The 17,199-nt window shown below is 43.9% G+C and overlaps 1 protein-coding gene across 6 annotated transcripts in view; it reads left to right on the forward strand.

Annotated features, from left to right (window-relative positions):
• The first annotated feature begins 460 nt into the window (after positions 1-460).
• EZH1 (enhancer of zeste 1 polycomb repressive complex 2 subunit) overlaps positions 461-17,199 on the forward strand; it is a 35,099-nt gene continuing 18,360 nt past the window's right edge. The window contains exons 1-7 of one of the 6 annotated variants that reach the window (XM_066263562.1): positions 467-524; positions 9,686-9,776; positions 10,347-10,474; positions 10,593-10,721; positions 12,635-12,754; positions 14,333-14,453; positions 16,182-16,358. In XM_066263562.1, coding sequence (XP_066119659.1) covers positions 10,358-10,474; positions 10,593-10,721; positions 12,635-12,754; positions 14,333-14,453; positions 16,182-16,358 — 664 coding nt within the window. In that variant the 5' untranslated portion in view covers positions 467-524; positions 9,686-9,776; positions 10,347-10,357. Of the gene's footprint in view, positions 525-1,336; positions 1,625-9,586; positions 9,777-10,346; positions 10,475-10,592; positions 10,722-12,634; positions 12,755-14,332; positions 14,454-16,181; positions 16,359-17,199 lie in introns of those variants that run through there. The other 5 variants (XM_066263561.1, XM_066263563.1, XM_066263564.1 and 2 more) reach the window with 5 other exon arrangements.

Raw genomic sequence — 17,199 nt, forward strand, 5'->3', positions numbered from 1 at the left:
CGGTCAAGGCAGGTAGGAGAAGCAATCAATAAACAACTAAGGTGAAGCAACTACAGTTAACCCTTCTCATCTCTCTCTCCGCACTCTTTCTCCCCCTTTCTGTCTCTCTGCCTTTCTCTCTTTCTCTGGAAAAAAAAAAAAAAAAGAGCTCATAAACCCGTGTTTGGAGGTATTGGTAGCTGTGAGGGATCAGTATGAAGGAGTGAAATAAGACGTGGGGATGCAAGCGCTGGGTAAGTTCTTCAAGAAGATATTAGTGGCTCCTCAAAGTTTCCCAAGAAAATTGTCCCCTGACAAGGCCACCTTGGAAACCCTCCGTCTGGGGTTGTACCACCTGGACTCCCGAGTAGAGGTGTTCGCGCCAAGTGACAGACATTTCCAAAAGGAAGCCCGGGTGGTCCGACCTACGGGGGTGACTCAGTGCGCACGCGCCGGAGGAGGCGCGGGGCGGGACCACGGCGCGGTAGGCGGGGCCACGGCGCGCAGGCGCCCTAGTGGAGGGTGCCTGCGGCTCGGGATGGAGGGTGAGTGAGTAAACAAGCCCGGGCGGGTCGGTGGGGCTGGGCCGTGGCACCTTGCCACCAGGGGCCTAAGGGACCGAAAGGCGAAGGGGGGTCAGAAAATTGGGAGGAAGCGGAGGGGCACACTGCCTTTCTGCTGGGGGTAGCGGGGCGCCCACTCCCGGTTCCGAGGGCTGGGGGAAAAAGGGGCGACGGACGAGAGAGCCCCGGCGAGGACGGCGTCTGTGGCTGGGAGGGCGGTGTGTCCGGGAGGAGGAGCAGCGGGGGCGGGCCCGGGGACGGGGAATCCCGTTGGAGGGCGGAGGGCGGGGTGGGTCGGGTGGGCGGGAGCCCCAGTGTAGGGAGCGCGCGGGTGGGCGGTGGCACCTGCGGGGGCCCTTGGCGAGGTGTAGACTCTCAGGGACCTGGGGATGTGGGAGAGGAGGGCCAGACACTGGAGCTCAGTTTGGAGGGTGCTGAGGAATGGGTTGCAATAAAAACCAGGGCCGGGACCGGGGTGAAGCGAAAAGCGAGAGTGAGGTCCTAAGCAGCAAAATATGAGGGGGCACTCACTCGGGGTGGAGCTGGTGCAGACACTTTAGATTTTGGGCGCGGGGCGCCTCTAGCCTCACCGGTCCCAGCCCCCAATAAGCGGCAGCTTCTCTCCAAATTTGGTCTCACGCCTATCCCTGCCCACCCCAGAATTCAACTGGGGATCAAAGGATAGAAGGGAAAGAGCCTTGAAGCCAAAAAGCAAGGTGTTGTATTTGGGACTTGCCTGTTAGTAAATGTGGGACAAACTTTTTCGGTAAAAAAGTGACAACTGAAGAAATTGTTTCGAGGGCGGGAAAGGGAAGGGATATGGAAGGATGTCAGTGCCACCGGTGGAATATTGGGAGCTGGCTTTAAAGGTGAAATGTGAGATTGTAAATGGAGTGGCCTAAGTGTGGAGCCTAGCGCTAGAGGGGTGAGGTTAAGGAAAGGAGCCGAGGTGGCTGAACTACTGCCGTGTGTAGGACGACCGCATTGAAAATGTGGTCTGAACCTCCGCGTTTGCTGCCATGACGTCTTTGAGAGAAAAATCCCCCACCTGGTGCATTGAATGAAGTTTCCAATCTGAGAAGGTGCTGTCAGAGGTTCTGTGAGAGCTTGTCTATTTTAATATTTTAAGCCTTGGAAATTCCCCAGGGCTGGGATGGTGTGGCATTGGAAGAAGAGATAACTTAAGTAGAATAAAGTGTGTACTTGAGGAAAGGAATTTTTTGTAAACACAATTATAATAGAGAAGGGACTATCTATAAAAACATTATTGTCAAGGTTTATGTTGAGTGTGTGTATCACAGTGTGAATTAACTTTCTCAGGGCAGGGATGTTTGTTTTATTCACTGATATACCGAAAGCACCTAAAACAGAGCCAGACACACAGCAGGTGCTTAGTACATATTTGTGGAATACATAAATAGTGGGCAGATTGCTCATTGTGTTACTAGAGCTGTTTGCAGAGGTAGGTTCATCGCTACTGTTTATGTATCTCCACCGTGAATTGAAAAAGAATGAGTCTGACCTGTGGTGGCGCAGTAGGGCGTCCACCTGGGATGCTGAAGTCGCCAGTTCAAGACCCTGGACTTGGGCCCTGGCCGGTTGGCTCAGTGGTAGAGCGTCGGCCTGGCATGCAGGAGTCCTGGGTTTGATTCCTGGCTGGGGCACACAGGAGAACCTTCATCTGCTTCTCCACCCCTCCCCCTCTCCTTCATCTCTGTCTCTCTCTTCCCCTCCCGCAGCCAAGGCTCCATTGGAGCAAAGTTGGCCCAGGCGCTGAGGATGGCTCTGTGGCCTCTGCCTCAGGCGCTAGAATGGCTCTGGTTGCAACAGAGTGATGCCCCAGATGGGCAGAGCATCACCCCCTGGTGGACGTGCCAGGTGGGTCCCAGTGGGGCGCATGCGGGAGTCTGTCTGACTGCCTCCCGGTTTCCAACTTCAGAAAAATACAAAAAAAAAAAAAGACCCTGCACTTGCCTGGTCAAGGCACACATGGAAGTTGATGCTTCCTGCTTCTCTCGCCCTTCTCTCTCTCCCCTCTCTAGAATGAATAAAAATAAAATCTAAAAAAGAAAAAGAAAAAGAATGGGATGGAAAATTAAAAATCTACAGTGCCATCCACCCAGGTGTTACTTAGCCTGCTATTTAATAAAATTATTTGTTATAAAAGAGAAACTAATAAAGACATTGAACTTACCCCTAAGACAATCTTCTGTAAAGGGACACCTTCATGTGGATGAAAGAATTCCATAGGTTGGAACTTTTATATTCTGATATCAGTCTCTCTTAAGTTTAAGAGTATTGTTCCTTGCTCTGACTAGGTAGCTCAGTTGGTTAGAGTGTTCTCCTGATACACCAAGGTTGCACATTCAATCACCAGTCAGGGCACATATAAGAATCGACCAATGAATGCATAAGTAAGTGGAACAATAAACTGATATTTCTTTCTTTCTCTCTTTCTCTTTCTCTCTCTTTCTTTCTCTCTCTTCCTCTCTCCTGCTCTCTCCCCCTTTCTCTCTCTAAAAATCCGTAAAAGGCCCCAGCTGGTTAGTCGATTGGAGTGTCATTCCAAAACAACAAGGTTGCAGGTTTGATCATCGGTCAGGGCACACTCAGGAAGCAACCAATGAATACACTTTTTTTTTTAAATTTTTTTAATTTTTTATTTATTCATTTTAGAGAGGAGAGAGAAAGGAAGAGAGAGAGACAGAGAGAGAGAGACAGAGAGAGAAGGTGGGGAGGAGCTGGAAGCATCAACTCCCATATGTGCCTTGACCAGGCAAGCCCAGGGTTTTGAACCGGCGACCTCAGCATTTCCAGGTCGACGCTTTATCCACTGCGCCACCACAGGTCAGGCATGAATGCACATTTAAGTGGAACAACAAATGAATGTTTCACTTCCCCCTCTCCTCTCTCTCCCTTCCTCTCACTGTCTCTCTAAAAATCAATCAATAAATAAAAAATTAAGCCTGACTAGATAACTTGGTTGGTTGGAGTGTCTTCCCAAAGCACAGAAGTTACTGATTTGATCCCCAGTCAGGGCATATACAGGAACAGCTTGATGTTCCCGTCTCTCTCCCTGCCTTTCTTAAAAAAAAAGGCAATAAGAATATTGTTACTTAAGTGTTTTATCTCCAAACATTTTAATAATGTTTTTCCATTTCCAACTAATGACAAACTACGTTCTAGTTTTAGCCTTGCAAATTGAGATCCATTTTTCTGAAGTAAGATTTCCAAGGTTTTGTAGCTTTCTTTTTCTATGGAGAATTTGACTAGTAAATAAGGTAGTTATTATTTCCAATTATATATATATTTTTTTACAGAGACAGAGAGAGTCAGAGAGAGGGATAGACAGGGACAGACAAACAGGAACAGAGAGAGATGAGAAGCATCAATCATCAGTTTTTCGTTGCACATTGTGACATTTTAGTTGTTCATTGATTGCTTTCTCATGTGTGCCTTGACCGTGGGCCTTCAGCAGACCAAGTAACCCCTTGCTCGCTAGCGACCTTGGGTCCAAGCTGGTGGGCTTTTGCTCAAACCAGATGAGCCCGCGCTCAAGCTGGTGACCTCAGGGTCTCGAACCTGGGTCCTCCGCATCCTAGTCCGACGCTCTATCCACTGCGCCACTGCCTGGTCAGGCGCTCTATCCATTGCGCCACTGCCTGGTCAGGCGCTCTTCAGATTTTTTTTTTTTTTTTTTTTTGTATTTTTCTGAAGCTGGAAACGGGGAGAGACAGTCAGACAGACTCCCGCATGCGCCGGACCGGGATCCACCCGGCACGCCCACCAGGGGCGATGCTCTGCCCACCAGGAGGCGATGCTCTGCCCCTCCGGGGCATCGCTCTGCCAAGACCAGAGCCACTCTAGCGCCTGGGGCAGAGGCCAAGGAGCCATCCCCAGCGCCCAGGCCATCTTTGCTCCAATGGAGCCTTGGCTGCGGGAGAGGAAGAGAGAAACAGAGAGGAAGGGGGGGGGTGGAGAAGCAAATGGGCGCTTCTCCTATGTGCCCTGGCCGGTAATCGAACCCGGGTCCCCCGCACGCCAGGCCGACGCTCTACCGCTGAGCCAACCGGCCAGGGCCGCTCTTCAGATTTTTTTTTTTTTTGCCACTTTTATTAGCTTGTTTATCTTATTGAGTTTGGGGATTTTTTAAATTTTGTTTTGAGGGGGTGAGTAGCAGGAAGCATTGGCTCGTGGTGGTTGCTTGTTGTATGTTCTTTGACCTGGCAAGCCCTGGGTTTTGAACTAGTGACCTCAGCATTCCAGGTCAACACTCTGTCCACTATGCCACGACAGGTCAGGCAGGAATTGTTTATATAAAGATTTATTTTTAAACTTCTTGACCAAAACAGTATGTTTTAGAGTTTTTATTCAATGTATAAGTGAACTAAATGAACATAATAAGCTCTTAATAGCTTAGTACTTAATTGAAATGTAAATGTTGTTTTGCATTCTAAGAACTAAAGAACAGATCAAGTAGAAATATAAAGTATTTTTTATGTGCCATTCCCATGCCCAGGATGAATGAATCCATTTCTCCACATCTGCTCTAGTAAACACTGAGTGTTTTTGTTTGTTTGCTTTTTACAAAGAATATTTGGAGTGATAGTTGCTGGTTAGTGTCCAGAGGCTATGAGAACCAATCTTATGGCTGTGTTTTGGTGTTTATTTTAATCATACCTGTCTGTTCCAAATGGTATGTCTCATCTTCCTCATACACTTTGTGAGACTAACTGCCATATAAACTTTTAGAGACATTGAAAACCCACTAAAAAGCAAAGCAAAATAAATATTGCCTCATGTTCACATGAAATTCAAATATCATTTTTATTGTAAAAGGAAGTGTGACTTATTTTACATTATGATTGGTTAAAACGTATATTTCATATATATTTTCATTTGTATGTATATACTCCTCTGACCAAATAAAGTAATTGAGTAAAATTAGAAGTAGTGCCATTAATTACTGGACTGTTGTAGTATGTTTACTGTCAACTCTTTTGACAGACTGTAGGAGATGACATTTTAGTTATAACACCTTTCTTTAATAAAAATATTGATATGTTTCTGAGTCCATCTCCTCTAAGAAATCTACACACAAATACACATACCCATTCCCACATATATGCCCTAGCAGTTGTGGATTGAGGGAGGAGAGAGATGAGAAGCATCAACTCATAGTTGTGTCACTTTAATTGTTCATTGATTGCTTGTCATATGTGGAGGTAGAGGGTGACCTTACACCGAGCCAGTGACTCCTTGCTCAGGCCAGAGACCTTGGGCTTCAAGCTAGCAATCACTTGATTGAGTTTGGGCTCAAACTAGCGACCTTGAGCTTCAAGCCAGCAACCTTTGGGCTCAAACCAGCAACCTTGGGATCATGTCAGTAATCCTGTGTTCAAGCCAAGGACCCTGCTGCGCTCAAGCCAGGGACCCTGCGCTCAAGCTGTGCTCAAGCTGTTCTTAAGCTGGATGAGCCCGCGCTCAAGCTGGCAACCTCAGGGTCTTGAACCTGGGGCCTCAGCATCCAGGTCAATGCTCTATCGACTGCACCACCACCAGTCCGGCAGGATTATGTTCTTTTACATTACTTGATCTCCAGTTTTAAATGGATGCAGGAAACTTGCCCTAAACTTAACTATTTCTTTTTTTTAATGTTATTTAGAAAATTAAATTTAAAGGGGTGATATTGATCAATAAGAGTACATAGGTTTCACATAAACAGTATGGCGTTTGAATTGTTGACTATGTTGTGTACCTATCACCCAAAGTAGGTCATTTTCTGTCACCATATTAAGCTTACTATTTCAAAAAGGGAAATGAGTTCCAAAAGGAATGGGAAAGGGATTGCAATCAAAATGCATTCTTTGCCCTGGCTGAGTAGCTCAGTTGGAGTGTTGTCTTGACACGCCAGGTTGCGTGTTCAGTCCCCAGTCGGGGCACATAAAAGAAGCAACAAATGAATGCATGAATGGGTGGAGTGACAAATCAATGTTTATTCCTCTCTCTCTTTCTCTCAATCGATCAAAATAAGTAACTTAAAAACCACTTTTTGAGGAGGTTATGATGTCTCACTGTACTGTGATCTGTAGCATTGAGGTCATTTGCATCTCAATAACTGTAACCTAAGGTTTCTCAGGGAGGCAGTTTTCTTTTTTTTTTTTTCATTTTTCTGAAGCTGGAAACAGGGAGAGACAGTCAGACAGACTCCCGCACGCGCCCGACCGGGATCCACCCGGCACGCCCACCATGGGGCGACGCTCTGCCCACCAGGGGGCGATGCTCTGCCCATCCTGGGCGTTGCCATGTTGCGACCAGAGCCACTCTAGCGCCTGAGGCAGAGGCCACAGAGCCATCCCCAGCGCCCGAGCCATCTTTGCTCCAATGGAGCCTTGGCTGCAGGAGGGGAAGAGAGAGAGAGGAAAGCGCGGCGGAGGGGTGGAGAAGCAAATGGGCGCTTCTCCTGTGTGCCCTGGCCGGGAATTGAACCCGGGTCCTCCGCACGCTAGGCCAACGCTCTACCGCTGAGCCAACCGGCCAGGGCAGGGAGGCAGTTTTATCTTACATTTTATCCTACATTTTTCATTTTTTGGAGTAGACTATTAATCTTGTTCAGCAAAAATTATACATGTGAGTGTGGTGTATATTCTTAGTTTTATCAGTCAAAGAGTCCCTCTTTTGGCTCCATTCCACAGAGGAATGAGAAGTATTTAAAAGATTGTAAGAGGAAGGCCCTGGCCAGTTGGCTCAGCGGTAGAGCGTCGGCCTGGCGTGCAGGGGGACCCGGGTTCGATTCCCGGCCAGGGCACATAGGAGAAGCGCCCATTTGCTTCTCCACCCCCCCCTTCCTCTCTGTCTCTCTCTTCCCCTCCCGCAGCCAAGGCTCCATTGGAACAAAGATGGCCCGGGCTCTGGGGATGGCTCCTTGGCCTCTGCCCCAGGCGCTAGAGTGGCTCTGGTCTTGGCAGAGCAATGCCCCGGAGGGGCAGAGCATCGCCCCCTGGTGGGCAGAGCGTCGCCCCCTGGTGGGCGTGCCGGGTGGATCCCGGTCCGGCGCATGCGGGAGTCTGTCTGACTGTCTCTCCCCGTTTCCAGCTTCAGGAAAAAAAAAAAAAAAAAGATTGTAAGAGGAAGAGAGGTGGTGCCATTTAGGAAAGAAATTCAGGTCAGCTTAATTTTTTTTTTTAAAGATTTTATTTATTGATTTTAGAGAGAGAGGGAAGGGGGAGGATGCAGTCATAGTTGGTTCACTTTTGCTGTTGATCGATTGTGTCTTGTATGTGCCTTGACCTGGCAAAACCAGGTTTCAAACTGCTGACCTTAGTGTTCTAGGTCGATTCTCTAGCCACTGTGCCACCACAGGTCAGGTCAGGTCAGGTCAGCTTAAGTTTTTATAACCCAGGATTTTAGCACTCTGGGATTTAAATTCCTAGATTATGTTGTTGTTTTGTCCCCTTCTTCCAGAGAGGTAATATTTAACTGACAGGAAATTCTGTTTAAGAGCTTGAATCACTTGATTGAGTTTACAGTAAACAGTGAATCTGTCTGCATTTTGCTATTTATTTATCCTCTAAGTTTCTTTTTTTGTGTGTATGTGTGACAGAGACAGAGACAGAGAGAGGGACAGATAGGGACAGACAGGAAGGGAGAGAGATGAGAAGCATCAATTCTTTGTTGCGTCACCTTAGCTGTTCATTGATTGCTTTCTCATATATGTGCCTTGACGGGGGGGGGGGGGCCTACCGCAGACCAAATGACCCCTTGCTTAAGCCAGCGACCTTGGGCTCAAGCTGATGAGCCTTGCTCAAACCAGATGAGCCCATGCTCAAGCCAGTGATCTCGGGGTTTTGAACCTGGGTCCTCCATGTCCCAGTCCGACACTCTGTCCACTGCGTCGTGGCCTGGTCAGACTATCCTCTAAATTTCTAATAGCATGCTACCGATCTATTTGGTTCATAAAATGGAACAAAGTCCATGTGCATGAGATATCATAGTTGTGATCTGATTATGGCATATATGTGACAGTGGGTTGGATTTTGCTATTTTCTTGTGTCTGTGCTGTCAAGTCTTTTGGGGAAGAGCAGGTAATTTTGAAATGATTCTTCAGAAGAAATGTGATGTTAAGCTCCAAAATAAAACTTTTTTTTCCAGAAAATTTGAAAACAAGGCTTTAAACTTTAGTTTCTGTTTCAAATTTTGGCTCTCCATAGTTCCTTGTAATACTTTGGAAATTTAAAATATTAGGTGTTTAATAATATTAGGTGACCAGGCGGTGGCACAGTGGATAGAGTGTCGGACTGGGATGCAGAAGGACCCAAGTTCGAGACCCTGAGGTCGCCAGCTTGAGCGCAGGCTCATCTGGTTTGAGCAAAAGCTCACCAGCTTGAGCCCAAAGGTCGCTGGCTTGAGCAAGGGGTTACTCGGTCTGCTGAAGGCCCACCGTCAAGGCACATATTAGAGAGCAATCAATGAACAACTAAAGTGTTACACTGTGCAACGAAAAACTAATGATTGATCCTTCTCATCTCTCCATTCCTGTCTGTCTGTCCCTGTCTATCCCTCTCTCTGACTCTCTCTGTCTCTGTAAAAAAAAAAAAAAAAAATTAGGTGAAATGACTTAAACTAGTTCTCTAGGAAACAAGTAGATAATGTAGAGTAAGAATATAATCCTGTAGATTTTGTTGTATTTTTACCTGCATATAATATTTATTCTTTCTCTAAAATAATTGGTGGGCCTGCAGGCAGAGCCTAGAAATTGGTTCAGAAAAGTAGAATAGCAAACTTGGTAATTGTGAGAATATATTTGTACACATGATTGGAAGGATAAAATTTAATAAAATAAAGAACCTTCCCAATGGCAGCAAGTATTATTGGGACCTGATTTATATGCAGAAATAGTGGTAGCAGAGACTTTAGTCTCTTTTATTTTATTTTATAACTGGATTTATTTTGGTGACATTGATGAATAAAATTGTATAGGTTTCATATCTACAATTCTACATTACATAATGTGTACATTGATTGTACTGTGTTTACCATCCCAGGTCAAACTCTTCATAGTAAGGGGGAGCATCTTACTGAAGTATCAGGGTCTAAGTACACTTCCCTGACTTAAAAACCACTGTCTGTTCTCTTTTGAAAAGCTGCACATTTGTTTTGCCTTCATGTCTTACCATTCTTCCAAAGAACAGAAGGCACATTATAAAACCGGACACTTCCCTTGCATTCTATGAGGTAGGTAGAGTATGTTATAGTAAGTACTTCTTTAAAACTGTGACTCTTACTTCAAACATCAAGAAAAGTTATTTGCAGTGTTATATATTTCCATATGTCTTGCTGTTGACTTGGAGATGAAATTATGCTGTGGTCATAACCACCCTTTCTTGGCTAAGAGTATGGTAGATTTAGACAATTTGGTAAGTATGGTTTTATAGTACTTTCCATGAACCTCTTTGATATTAATTTGGTTCTTGATGAACATTTTTCATAATCAAGGTAGTAGGCTTCAAAATTTCTAAGTAATGGACTTCCTAAATATCTCTGAGAGAACTTCTTCAGTGCTAAATTAAAAATGAGTTATCACAGGTGGACAGAGGATAAGCTTTTTGATAATCAGACCAAGAATTGCTGACATGAAATCTTTTAATTGAAACTTTCTGTTGAACTTCTAGATATGGGTTCTTTAAGTATATGTTTTTATGAGTAAATATGATGAGAAAGAAAGTATAGCTGACCATGTTTGAGTTTGAGAAATGCTCCGTTTCCAGGCAGTAAAATGCTGTTTCTCATCCTTATCTCTCTTAGATTACAGCAAAATGGATATACCAAATCCCCCAACTTCCAAATGTATCACTTACTGGAAAAGAAAAGTTAAGTCTGAATACATGAGACTTCGACAACTTAAACGGCTTCAGGCAAATATGGGTGCAAAGGTAAAAATAATCCCCAAGTGAAAGGTTCTGTATTTTAATATATTGGTCCAGTGTGGAGGGGTTGAATTTTTTTCTCTTCTCTTTGAAATCCTAACAACTTTTTTCTTGGCTTGGCTAGGCTCTATATGTAGCAAATTTTGCAAAGGTCCAAGAAAAAACCCAGATCCTCAATGAAGAATGGAAGAAGCTTCATGTTCAACCTGTTCAGTTGATGAAGCCTGTGAGTGGGCATCCTTTTCTCAAAAAGGTACTTCCAGGTGTCTGAGCTCAGCTTCTTCTTTTCCTGGACTTGTATTTGTGATTAGAAAATAAGAAAGGATAACAGATACAGTTAATATAGTCAACTTTGAATTACTAGGATGGTAAATCTGTAGCTTAAAGAAGAACCTTTTGCCTATTGTTGTTTCAGCATAGTCATTGTAGAAAAGTAGGACATCTGCTATCTACTTTCCTGGGTTCTGTGTCCAGGTTTCAAAGCAACCTTTTTTTGTGCCTTGTTTGGCACCTTCAGCCCTTTGATGTTGGTAAAAGGAATGTCCTGGATGAATGACAGGAGTATATTGATCAAAGGGATATCCCTTATTGTAAATTTACAAACCATTCTAGTTTCTTAAAGAAATAATATATTGTAAATTGTTTTTTCTATTGATTTGAGAGAGAGAGGAAGGGAGGGGAGAGGAAGGGAGACAGAAAGAGTGAGAAAGAGAAGCATCAACTTGTCATTCCACTTAGTTGTTCCATTTAGTTGTGCATTCTTTGATTGCTTCTTGTATGTGCCCTAACCAGGCATTGAACTTGTGACCTCAGTGTGCCAGGAGAATGCTGTATCCACTGAGTCACCTGGCCTGAGATAATATTTTTAAAATATAAAAAGTGGATAATATATTGATAGTAATTTTGTTTCCCAAAGTAGAATATGACTATAATTTCTTTTGCTTCCTTCAGTACTGTCCCCATCAATTGTGCAGCTAAGTTGATGTCCACTGTCATAAAGTTTAAGTGTTCAGGAAAACTTGCTCGTCTTCCTCCGCATCTTTTAGGATTTTCAGAGGTCCTTTGCTGTTATGTGTACATAACTCAAGGAAACCAACAGTTTTATTTTTTTATATTTATTTATTTATTGTATTTTTCTGAAGTTGGAAACGGGGAGGCAGTCAGACAGACTCCCGCATGCACCCTACCGGGATCCACCCAGCATGCCTACCAGGGGGCAATGTTCTGCCCCTCTGGGGTGTTGCTCCGTTGCACCAGAGCCATTCTAGCACCTGAGGCAGAGGCTATGGAGCCATCCTCAGCACCCAGGCCCACTTTGCTCAATGGAGCCTCGGCTGCGGGAGGGGAAGAGAGAGACAGAGAGGAAGGAGAGGGGAAGGGGTGGAGAAGCAGATGGGCGCTTCTCCTGTGTGCCCTGGCTGGAAATCAAACCCGGGACTCCTGCATGCCAGGCTGACGCTCTACCACTGAGCCAATCGTCCAGGGCCTAAACCAACAGTTTTAGATTGAAGTAAAACATCAAGTGTGGGATTTGAAGCCCTGGCCGATTAGCTCAGTGGTAGAGTGTCGGCCCAGCATGTGGAAGTCCCGGTCAGGGCACACTGGAGAAGCAACCATCTGTTTCTCCTCCCCTTTACCCACCCCTCTCTTTTCCCACAGCCATGGCTCAAATGAGCAAGTTGGCCCGGGTGCTGAGGATGGCTCTGTGGCCTTGCCTCAGGTGCTAAAATAGCTCAGTTGCTGAGCAATGGAGCAGCAGCCCCAGATGGGCAGAACATCAGCCCCAGATGGGGGTTGCCCGGTGTATCCTGGTTGGGGTGTGTGCAGGAGTCTGTTTCTTCACTTCCCTGCCTCTCACTTGATATAAAAATAATAATAATAAAATTAAAAAACATTTTTAAGTGTGGGATTTGAAATAAAATCATTGAGTATAGGAGGCACTGTGCTGGATTCAGTAGAGGATACAAAGGTGAATAAAAGATAGTTCCTGCTTTCCACAGGTTTACAGTGCAGTGGCTCCTTTTAGGAACTGACTGTTACAAAACCCTCAGCTTATTAATTTGAAAGAATTAGAAAGCTACTGGCATCATTTTTAGAAGGAAAAGCCAATTCTCTCTTGGGTTGTGTGCTTGCCTTTCCCTCTCCATGTCGTTGTTTATATTTCAGTGTACCATAGAGAGCATTTTCCCAGGATTTGCAAGCCAACATATGTTAATGAGATCTCTGAATACAGTTGCATTGGTTCCCATCATGTATTCCTGGTCCCCTCTCCAGCAGAACTTTATGGTATGTATTGAAAGCACTCTGCTAATGTTTAAACTCTATGATTTTCTTATGTTGACATCCTGGCACCTTTCTTAAGGTAAATATTATCTGAGTATACTTAACAAACCTTGGACATGCAGGGCCGAGTGCTTTTGTAATTTATTTACTCTGAAAGGTATATTACAAGTTGTTCTGACTTGTTAGATGTTGTGCTCTCTGAAGTGTACTGTGTCGATGCTGGTTCGTTTTTGAATGAATGAGACTGGGCAAGACTCCAGTTTTCCCTTACTACTTTGGCCCAATTTTACAACATTGTGTGCAGTTAAATGCAGTCTAAGTCAGACACTTGAGGCTTAAGCATGTTGACAGCTCCCTGCTGATGGCTCAATCCTTTCTGAGTCCCCTAAAGGCAAGACACTATGAAAGCAACTGAGATAAATGAGGTGTTCAGGGATCCACAATCCTTTCATCTAGGCCTTTATACTGACTTCTGCTGGGATTATTTGTGGTTCTGATAATCAGTCCTCTCTAAATACTGCCATTGCTTGTCATCTGCCCGATAACAGATAACAATTCTGCTAACTAGAATAGGATGTGGATTTACTGAAGGGAATCTGCTCTTAGAATAAACCTTAAGAATAATTTTACTTTGTTACTTGAGGATTTGAGAATGTGCCCTCTGCTGAACCAAAAAAAGAAAAAATCCATTAATATTACTTATTGCTAGAAAGTATTTGTAGTTCATACTATTGATTGACTTAAGGTTCCCACTAAGTATGATTGACATGAGTTATAATCATATTTTCTATTATGATTATGGGAGGTTAGTCTTAGTTTGTAATAGAATATCTGAAGATTTTATGATTGCTCAGTTTCTGTCCTAAATATTCTAGTTATATTGCAGATTATACTTTTGGAAACCTTCCTTATTTACTCTCTCTACATATGAGAAGAGTTAGTATTAAAGACTCTTTAGGTTGTTATTCTAGGTGATATTCATACCTATTTCACAGTGATGATTAGTGGATAAAAATGAGGCAATAGATGATGGAATCACTGTGAAAAATACTGTATTTTTCACTTCTTAAGACCCACCTGACCATAAGATACACCTAGGGTTTTAAGGAGGAAAATAAGGAAAAAATATTCTGAACCAAATGGTGTGTTAAAATATTTAATAAAATACTGTATTTTTCGCTCCATAGACGCATGGTCATTTCCCCTACACTTTTGGCGGGGGGTGGGGGGGTGGGGAGGAAGTGCATCTTATGGAGTGAAAAATACGGTAAATATGCTATCAAATTTTAGGTGTTTGTGGAAGTATCCTAGTTAGCATCATGCTAAACATTTGGTGGTTAATATCCTCAGGTAGTTAAACTGATGTTTTGTTTCTAAAAGTAGTAGTGCCCTCTTCCATTTGAGGTTTGAGGTTTTGTCAGCAAAACAAAATGGCCAGTTTTTAAAATGCAGTCAACTGTGACCAAAGTCATTTTCAGGAGATTCAAGCAGCAAAAAAAGCCTCAGCAAAGATTTCATTAAACAGAAAAGAGGAGGTGCTTAGTGGATTCATGGAACAAATCACATCTGGTTTGATTTCAGGTAGAAGATGAGACAGTTCTGTGCAATATTCCCTACATGGGAGATGAGGTGAAGGAAGAAGATGAGACGTTCATTGAGGAGCTGATCAATAACTACGATGGGAAAGTCCACGGGGAAGAAGGTAGCGGTGCTAGGCTCTCTGGGAGAAAACTCTGTTAGAATGGTGCCTCTTCTTTGGTCCATCGTCCTCTTCCTTTTATCTGCTGGCTGCCTCGTGGTGTACACAGTGAAGAATATTTCAGGGTAATCGCGTGGCTGAGAGTAGAAATTTTATAGTAAAACTATTCCAGCCTGGCCTGTGGTTTCGCAGTGGATAGATTATCAACCTGGAATGCTAAGATCGCTGGTTCAAAATCCTGGGCTTGCCTGGTTAAGGCACATCAAGCAATGAACAATTAAAGTGAAGCAACTATGAGTTGATACTTCTTGTTCTCCCACCTTTCTCTGTTAAATCAATAAATAAAATCTTTAAAAAAAAATAAAAATATTTATATTGAAAAATATTCCAGTTAAATTTTAAAAGGAGTTGGAACATAAAAGAATCATACAGTAATCAGTGATGGGAGAGAAAGTTCAGTATACAAATAAGTGATTATAGAAGTTTTTCATAAATCCACCCAAGGCCTTTTGTTCTTCATTTCCCTTTCTCTGAGAATGGCAATGACCATAACCTGTCATACAACTTTGATCCAGATATCATATCTCAGAAGCTGTTTATAATATCTTGACTTTCCTAAAAGAAGGTCATTTGGATTTAGTTATAGACCTAGTAAAGGCTGTCAGCTCTGGCTGGATAGCTCAGTTGAGCAGAATATCATCCCAATATGCAAAGGTTGTGGGTTTGATCCCTGGACAGGGAACAGATCAATGTCTCTCTCTCTCTCAAATTAAAAAAATTTTAAACTGTGTTAGAAAAGGCTGTCAGTGTGTAAGAAGTGGGAAGATGAGAGACTCCCCATGGATTTGCAAACCAATAGCCTCACCTGCACTTTTGACCTTTTTGGGTGCTGTTAGTATGCTGCTGAATTGCGTTTATCACTACGCCCTCTAGTGTTTAAAGTATTTCTCCTAAGGTGTAGTGTAACTCCAGATAGTCTGATTTTAGAAAAAAATGTCTTTTTATTCAAAGAAGTAACTACTGACTAATTAGCAACAAAACCAAGTACATTTTTATTTTATCATTCTTTTTCTGTCACATATGCATTGTTTGTACATTTCTGTGAGATTTTGGACTATAAGTACAGGTTGTCCTGTGACTATAGAAGTAAAGTACCCCAGTGAGAATAAAGTTTATAACTGGATTTCCCATTTTAGTCAGCTGACCTGTCGTAGTTGTAAGAACCAATGAAATTATTATAATTCCCTGGTTGTCCATATAAAAATGTACACATGGCCCTGGCAGGTTGGCTCAGTGGTAGAGCATCGGCCCGGTGTATGGAAGTGCTGGGTTCGATTTCCGGGTAGGGCACACAGGAGAAGCACCCATCTGCTTCTCCACCCTTTCCCCTCTCCTTCCTCTCTATCTCTCTCTTCCCCTCCTGCAGCCAAGGCTCCATTGGAGCAAAGTTGGCCCGGGTGCTGAAGATGACCATGGCCTCCACCTCAGGCCCTATAATGGCTCCGGCTGCAATGGAGCATCGCCCCCTGGTGGGCGTGCCAGGAGAATCTTGGTCGGGTGCATGCTGGAGTCTGACTGCCTCCCTACTTCTAACTTTGGAAAAATACAAAAAAAACACATGTACACGTGTAACCTATCTGAGTCTCAGGAGTGAATACAAGAAAACCTTCATAGGAGGACTAATGGAATATGAAACAACCACTCTTCATCTGTTTAATTCTTATGTTTCAGAAATGATCCCTGGATCTGTCCTAATTAGTGATGCTGTTTTCCTGGAGTTGGTAGACGCCCTGAATCAATACTCGGATGAGGAAGAAGAAGGGCACAATGACACCTCAGATGGAAAGCAAGATGACAGCAAAGAAGATCTGCCAGTAACAAGAAAGAGAAAACGACATGCTATTGAAGGTAAATACTACTACTTTCTTATTCCACTTTAAAAGTAACAAGGAGGCCCTGGCCGGTTGGCTCAGTGGTAGAGCATCGGCCTGGCATGTGAAAGTCCCAGGTTCAATTCCCGGTCAGGGCACAGGAGAAGTGCCCATCTGCTTCTCCATCCTTCCCCCTCTCCTTCCTCTCTATCTCTCTCTTCTCCTCCCGCAGCCAAGGTTCCATTGGGACAAAGTTGGCCCAGGCACTGAGGACGGCTCCATGGCCTCTGCCTCAGGTGCTAGAATGGCTCCGGCTGCAATGGAGCAATGCTCCAGATGGGCAGAGCATTGCCCCTTGGTGGGTATGTGGGTGGATCCTGGTTGGGTGCATGCAGGAATGTGTCTCTCTGCCTCCCAGCTTCTAACTTCGGAAAAATACAAAGGAAAAAAACAAAAAAAAAAGTAAGAAAAAGGAAGAAGGAAAATACAGGAAGGTTTACTACTTTTTAAAGGCTGTTGATGCTTGTCATTGGTTCGCTTAAAAGGGGAAAAATGATCATTGATGATAGCTTAATATATCTGGGATCTAGCTGAGAAGAAAGTAGAACTTCGAAAACAATCATTGACCCTGGTGGGTAGCTCATTGTCTTAATATATCAAGGTTGTAGGTTCAATCCCTGGTCAGGGTACATACAGGAATCAACTAATGGATGCATGAATAAGTGGAACAACTAATCTCTCTCTCCCTCTCTTCCTCTCTCTCTTCTTCCTCTCTCTCTTCTTCCTCTCTCTCCCTCTCTTCCTCTCTCTCTCTCTCTCTCTCTCTCTCTTCCTCTCCCTCTCTCTCCCTCTCTGTCTCTCTTCCTCTCCCTTTCTCC

The sequence above is a fragment of the Saccopteryx bilineata genome, chromosome 2 (assembly GCF_036850765.1).
Source record: "Saccopteryx bilineata isolate mSacBil1 chromosome 2, mSacBil1_pri_phased_curated, whole genome shotgun sequence".
NCBI classification, from domain to species: Eukaryota; Metazoa; Chordata; class Mammalia; order Chiroptera; family Emballonuridae; genus Saccopteryx; species Saccopteryx bilineata.